The 7,500-nt window shown below is 45.9% G+C and overlaps 1 protein-coding gene across 1 annotated transcript in view; it reads left to right on the top strand.

The window, feature by feature from the left end:
• The window catches only part of LOC122243235 (AP-4 complex subunit epsilon-1), an 85,640-nt gene that overhangs the window by 37,793 nt on the left and 40,347 nt on the right, over positions 1-7,500 (top strand). Inside the window, 1 exon segment of the mRNA XM_086551140.1 lies at positions 2,134-2,279. Within this exon segment, the coding sequence (XP_086407266.1) occupies positions 2,134-2,279 (146 nt within the window).

The following is a 7,500-nucleotide window of genomic DNA, read 5'->3' as shown; positions in this document are numbered from 1 at the left end:
AGGCAGATTCTGCAACAGATTTTTTTTTCCATCCTTTTAGTCACGGTTGTAGAGATAGGACATTTTTGTGTTTTGTTTTTTGTTTTTTTTTTTAGAAATTTAAAGTTCTGCAAAAATTGTTTCAGCATTTTTTTTTTATTGATTTTTAGGGGGGGACAAAAAAACATTTTTTTGTATTTCTGTGCTGTCACGAAACAAACACGAAAATTATAACCATCCAAAATGAAGAGGTTGGGAAGAGGTGGGAAGGTTAACTTGTGCTTTGACAGTGAGTGCAGTGAGTCACAATAATTTATTGTCACATTTAGGCATGATCACCTTCCTCCTCTCGTTCTGTCTCACATCTTGCGGTACTTTAGAGCAAGAGGTCGGGAAATGCGATGTGCCATCACTCTACAGAGATAGTGCTTGCTAGAAACCGTAGATGGGGTGCCATTCAAGGCTCTCTCCTGCTCCTGCGGTAGCTAGAAAAAGTGGTGCATCTTCGTTTTGTAAGTGATATGAAAACCAATTTGCTTATTATAACGGCAGCTATAACAATTATCACTTCAATGGACAATATCACTCACTCATTACTTATAGTACAAGAAAATAATATGTCCTGAATCCCCGAAACCGAACGCCATGACGCCCCATTGTCAGGCAAGAGGTCCTGCGTCATGTATGACAAAAAAACACGTCATCCGTCGTTAACGGGTTAAACTTCAATTATTTTTCTTATTTAACTTGCAAACAGAATGAATGTTGTAGACATAGTTTCAATAGTATCTTTGTGCTTTTGCCTTCTATACCATTAAGTCATTGTGCAAAATGTTTGTCTGTCTCACATGTCCTAATTCCATTACTTTTACACAAATTTATTTATCTGCAGGACTTGAAGAGCAGTATCTTAAAAATTGCACGAAGAAGTTTGTACAGAAATAGAAATGTTAAAGTCATAAATTTTGTAATGTTGGACCTTTGACAGAAACCATGATGACCCTTAAATTGCCAAAGGATTAGAGATTATTCCATTGTAACCATTGATAAAAGATGTGGTTACAGGGAAGATCTAATTTTAAAAAATGGTGCACACAATGTTGATATGAATATATATTTTTTTAGATGTTTTTAGATTTTTTTCAAGTTTGGTTTCTAAGGAAGCATATGTTCAGCATGTACAGTTGATTGAGTTAATTGAGTAGCCACCACTTCTGTACCAGCTACAACTAGTCACAGCAGGAGAGATCACCAAAGTAAATTCCTCTCCTTTTTAGCTCCTATAGTTTGTCTTTTTTAAAAGAGGTCATTTGCATGGGACCAGTCAGACAGAATCACTTCCTCACTATGGACAGAACCTTTACACTCTTTACAATGAAGCTGTTCCAAGAATAAACCTGTAACTCAGAAGACTTGTCTGGCTCTCAATCTTCTGTTGACACTCTTGTGTTGTGTGTAATCGCCTCTGGACACTCTGCCCCCAGACACTCCTAACCAAGCCATTAGTGCTAGCATCTGGCCTGTTGACAGCTCATACTCAGCCTACAATTACATCATGTCCTAAGATATTCTGTTTCCATAACCTGCAGCTGTATTTGTTAGCCTGAATACCCTAAGGTGGAGGAAGTTATGTGATAAGAGTGTCTTGGTTTGAAGCAAGAGCAAACTGACTGATCTGGTAAGATCATAGACTATTGCTGCTAAACTACTTTATAAGGAATGTTGCATGAGAAGCAGGACATGCAAAGTTATATTTGTTTGACCAGTGATGCACAATATATATGGATAGTAATATTAGGAGGTTGCACTGCATGTAAAATGCAGCAAACAGAACAATCATAACAGCATATGATGAAAAATTGTTTGCGAGCAGGATTGGAACTGATATTGTCATATAAATACTGGGTTACTTAGATGTCACGTCAAAGTTCCCTTTGAATGTGCTGATAAATGTATATAAATGATACATAATGTGATAAAGCAACATATGATTTATGAATGTGTTACACTCTGTCACTTTCTCCCTTCTCTCTCCTCTCTCTCTCTCTGTTACTTTTTCTCTTCTCTCTCCTCTCTCTCTGTCACTTTCTCCCTTCTCTCTCCTCTCTCTTTCACTTTTTCTCATCTCTTTATATCTCTCTTTGTCTCTTACAGGCATGTGGGCAGCAAAAGAGAGACCTTCATGATCAAATTGCAAAGAGTGCATCACATATCCTCCAGCAGGCAGTTAATGGTGCTTTACCAAGAGACTATCAAGTCAATGCACTACCAGCTCCATTTGTCCAGATTCAGATGTTGAGGTGAGTGTATGAATGTAAAAAGGAATTTGTAATATAAAATCAGGACAGAAAGTATATAGTTTTTCATCAAATGTTGAGATATTAGGAATTAATATTGAATTTTAGATTAGAGATACAATATTTTTTATACCCCTCATATTATATATTATTGCAGTTGCAAGATTTGACTGCTAGACATACAGAATAAGATAAATGGAGCCTTTCTTCACTTGAAAACGCTATGTATTATACATATGTTTGACATATTAACCCATTGTGGGTGGTGCACCTAACGACATAATTGGCAGTGAGGCCAGACAGTCAAAGACACTGGCAGCACTGGCTAAAAATTAGAGGAATGGGGAAAGTTTTTCTCCACCTTCTGGGCAGTACAGACTACTAGCCCAAACAATGTTTTCCATAAAATGATAATAAATTGCGAGTTTAGATTGGCTTTGGAACCCTGTAGCACTGAAGCTAGCATCATCATAGCCATAATATTTCATGACTGTGTGCATGCTTCAACTGTAAGCAGATCCCCATGTTGGGTCATGTATGTATTGATACCTGTCCTTTAGGCTTAATTGGTGCTGTGATTTATCTCATGACACCCATTCTCAATGGGTTAATAGTTTCCTATAAATCTTTCCTCCCTACTATATATGTACGTACATATATGTATATAAATATACATATATATATATAATATACATATATATATATAATATACATATATATATATATATATATATATATATATATAGTTCAGTTCAGTTCAGTTCAGTTCAGTTCAGACAGATTTGCGAGGACGTCGCTTCGCCCGGGCTATATGCACAAGGTGGCCCAGCCTCTGCCAGCTATGAGTGCTGACTCATCTTATCTAATCTTATCTGATCATCCTTGCTGAATTCAATTCAGCTCAGTTCAGAGAGATTTTGCGTAGACGTCGCTTTACCCTGGTTGTGTGCATGGGGTAGCCCGGTCTCTATTGGCTATAAGTGCTGACTCATCTGATCATCATAACATAACCGTGGCGGTCAGATTGCCTACAGGCGCTCCAGTTGCCAATGGGCTAGTGATAGGCATAGCCGTCTAACCAGCCCGGCGGCTGTCGTCTCTGGGCCCTGCCTGAGGAAGCGAGTGTGCTCACATTCCATCAGGTAGTGCTGTAATTTGGCGTCCGGCGCGCCACAATACTCACAGCGTCGCTCATCTTGCCCAATAGTGGGGATGATTTGTCACGCACAAGGGTAGCCTATTCTCAGTCTGTGCAGACTGACTTCAGCACACCTTGATATTCTGGGAGAGAGTATCAGCGACTCATAGCCTGTGGCATCTGAGTACCAGCTGGCCGAGAGGGAGGTTCTCGCTTCCTCTCTGTGTCGCTGCAGGGCACCGACCTGCCCTGCAACCATCGTTTTACGCCTTAGTAGTTCCCGGCTAGGATGTACCACAAGATCACTCAAGGGTTTCTTCCTGCCTTCCTCCGCTAACCTGTCGGCTACGTCATTCCCTTCAATACCAACATGGCTTGGGATCCAGTTGATGATGATGCGTCTTCCTTGATCCAGGATTCTCTGAGCAATGGTGAGAATCGAGGTTACCAGGTAAACGTTATCAAGGGGCGTGCTTTGTTGCAGGCTGTCAATGGCAGCCCTAGAGTCTGTGTGTAGGACAACATGCCCGTCCGTCTGGGCTGCATGGGCTAGGGCTCCCATAATAGCGACTGCCTCTGCCTGGAGCGAGGAGGCATTGTCAGATACCCGCATAGCTTTCTCTATGCCCCTTGCTGCAAAACCGGTGCCTGCAGTGCAGGTGATGGGATCTACAGAACCATCTGTGAAGTAAGTTTTACTATTCAGCGGCGTGATTACTGTAATGTTCCTCTCCGCCTCAGCCTTCAATAGAGGCGGTGAGTAATGTGTCTTTCTTCTTGATAGACTCATGACAGAGAACTCTATCAAGGATCGTGCCCACGGCGGGGCTGTGACATAGTTAGGGTGGGGAAGGTCCATGCCTTTAATCAGTAGTGTCTCTTTGAGCTCAAAGCGTTTCATCACTCTGGTTGTGTGAGATAGCCAGGTGTTGTTAGCAAAGAGCTCTTGGTTCTGTGCAAGCCGACGCTGCACTCTCTGTCTTAGCTGCGAGTCCAGTGGGGACTGTAGGACATTGGCAAGGAACTGGGCCGCCATCTGATCAATCCGGGTGTCCAGGGGAAAGAGTTTGGCCTCCAAGAGGAGGTTAGTAACCTTAGCCCACCCAGGGGCACCTAGAATAATCCTGGCGGCTTCGTTTTGTACGATGTCGAGCCTTCTCCTGAGTCCAGGCTTGACTGTGATCAGGGCGACAGAGGCCACAATGGTACGGACAGCGTGCACGTAGAAAGATCTTAGTACGCAGTGCCCAGCCCCTAAGCGCCGCCCAGACAGAGCTCTCATGACAGAGAGCCTTGCCTTGGTCCGGTCTAAGAAATGTTTGATCTCGGAGCGGAAGGTGAGGTTCTTATCAATCCATACCCCCAAGTATTGGTAGACGTGTACCCACTCAAGCTCTAGACCTTGGACTCGCAGTCTTTGATCACAGACATCATGTTTAAGCGCGATTGCCTTCGATTTGGCTGCTGAGATCTTAAGCCCAACTCTGCAGCATTCCTCAGATATTAGGTCCAGACAACGCTGGGCCTTTCTGACTGGATTCACATTTCTTCTCCCAGTGGAGATAATTGCTAGATCATCTGCATATGAAATGATCATGCACCCCGCTGGGAGTGGAATGTCAAGAATGTTTAACATGAGGATGTTGAACAGAGCCAGGCTAAAGACCCCTCATTGAGGGGTGCCATTCGCCAGAGGCAAATACCTGGAAAGGTGACCTTGGAACTTCACTCTGGCAGTTCTGTTCCGAAAGTAATTGCCAATCCAGGCAAGCAGTCTGCCTTTGATTCCCTTGCGGATCAGGATCTCCTGAATGGTGAGCGGGTTTGCCAGTTCAAAAGCCTTCTCCAGGTCAAGGAAGACAATGACAGCGCTGCTGTTGCTGACAGTGCTCAGTAAGGTGGCCATGCTGTGGGTAGTGCTCTTGCCCCTTGTGAACCCGTGTAGGTGTTCATGTGGAGGTCCCAGCTTCCATTGGAGCCGATTCAGTACCATTTTCTCTGCTGTCTTTCCCAGACAGCTAAGCAGGGAGATGGGGTGGTACTGTCCCGGCTCCTTTGGCTTGGGGACGGGAATTATATCAGCCCTCTTCCAGCACTGTGGCAGTGAGGAAGTTTCCCAGGACTTGTTGATGAGATGCAAAAGTGCAAGCTGACCTTCATGTCCTAGGTGGGAAATGATGGGGTGGGAGATCCCATCGCAACCCGGGGCTGACTGGGAACTGGTCTTGTATGTCCGCCGTAATTCCCTCAGAGAGAACATGGCATCTGTATCATCAGGTTCGACCACCTTTTCTCTGATGAGGGCATGCCTGCCTGGGAGCAGTTCTTCTTGGCATGCCCTCAGCTCTGCTGGTAGACCGACGCTACTTGTTCTAGGAGAGAACTCGAGAGCCAGTCTCTCCGCCTCCGACCGCGGGTCATGGTGGGTCTTTTTGGGAGCTGAGCGATTCGTGGCCCGTCTGATACGGTTCCACAATTCTGAAAGGGAGGTTTGGTGGCCAAAGGACTCACACCACTCCAGCCACTTTTCCTGCTTTAACCTCTTAGTAGTTTCCTGAGCATCCCTGAGAGCCTCTCTCAGAAGAGCGTGGTTCTCAGGAGTTCTCTGTCTGTGAAAGTGTCTTCTGCACATATTGATTCTGTGGTTGACCTCCTTAATCTCATCATTGTAGTACCAGGCGTCCTTGAAATACCCGGACCACGGACGAGTTTTGGGGATGGTTTCTGAGGCTGCCTCGTCTATGGTATTTACTAGTCTGGCCTCAAGTATATCCACATTATCATTAAGTGAGGAGTCACTGGTTCTAAGGCAATTGGCCAGAGCCTCCTGGAAGGCTTTCCAGTTGGCTCTTTCCACCTTCCATCGAGGATTGTGCTTGGGCATGGGTGCCGGGCTAGCATCCAAGATGGTGGTGACTATCCCATAATGATCGCTCGTGGCAGTGTTGTCCACAGACCAACTAATTCTCTTGACCAGGGCCGCAGTGACAAAGGTGAGGTTAAGGACCCCCCTTGGCTGTTGAGAAGAGCAATAGCAATCTCTGGGCATGACTCTAGCACTTCGGCTATATGGCAGCCTGCCACATCACGTCTCTGAGTGGGAGCCAGTATGGGGTGGTGGGCATTAAAGTCCCCCCCTATGAGAATTAGCTCATGTGCTGCAGCAGCACAGGCTTCACTGATGTCTAAGCCCCTACAGTTTGGCCTACTGTATACATTGTACAGCTTGAGAGGACCCCCGGCCAAATGGATCTCAACAGCAAGGGATTCGACACCTTCTCCACACTGCCCAGGATCGGCAATCAGGGAGCAGGGGATATTCGACTTCACAAGGGTAATCAGGCCTCTGGTACCTTGCGTACTCGGTAGCACAAAGGGATGATATCCCGAGAAGCATACAGATTCCCCTGTTAGCGTCTCTTGGAGCATGACAACATCAATGTTCCAAGATTGCATGATCGCGTGGAGAAGGGCGGCCCTAGGGGAGAAGCTGTTGATGTTCCACTGCAGTATGCTTAGGTTAGTGGCCATAGTGCTTGTCTGCGTTCACTAAGTCATTGACGTCGAGGTATTCGGTCTCTGTGTCCGACGCCCCAGTATGGGTAACGTCAGACATTTCGGAGTCTGACAACTCCTTGGTGAGTTCCACACTGAGTGTGATTTCCTCACTTGACTCGTCACTGTCGTCAGGACAGGTCGAGTTGGAAGGGCTGGGTCTCCTGGGAGGTGGAGTATACCTGGTAGCCTTGGCCTTCCTTTTGGGTGGCCGTGGCTTCCTCACCCTTTGGGGATTGGGTGCAGGCTCTGCCAGTGGGTCTTGGCCGCAGGTTTGTCGTGGAGACAGGTCTCGCCCTGAGTTGGAGTGGGAGTTGTGGCCTTGGGCCTCATGTCTTTTTCCTTCAGGGCAGCGACAGTCTGAGTCATTGCCGTCATGGCTACCTCGACTGCCTTCTCCGTCTCCTCGCTGGTCCTTATCAATGCTGTCGCAACTGCTGTGACGACTGTCTTCAGCAGGAGCGTCAAGTCCTTCTCTGTGAACAGAGTCAGTCTCTCTGCTCTTGGGGTAGCCTTTGAGATGTTCCCAGA

The sequence above is a fragment of the Penaeus japonicus genome, unplaced genomic scaffold (genome assembly GCF_977035675.1).
Source record: "Penaeus japonicus unplaced genomic scaffold, GWHDUDI00000001_assembly GWHDUDI00000024, whole genome shotgun sequence".
Lineage (NCBI taxonomy): Eukaryota > Metazoa > Arthropoda > Malacostraca > Decapoda > Penaeidae > Penaeus > Penaeus japonicus.
Note: the sequence above shows the minus strand (reverse complement) of the source record. Positions and strands in the feature narration are given on the sequence as shown.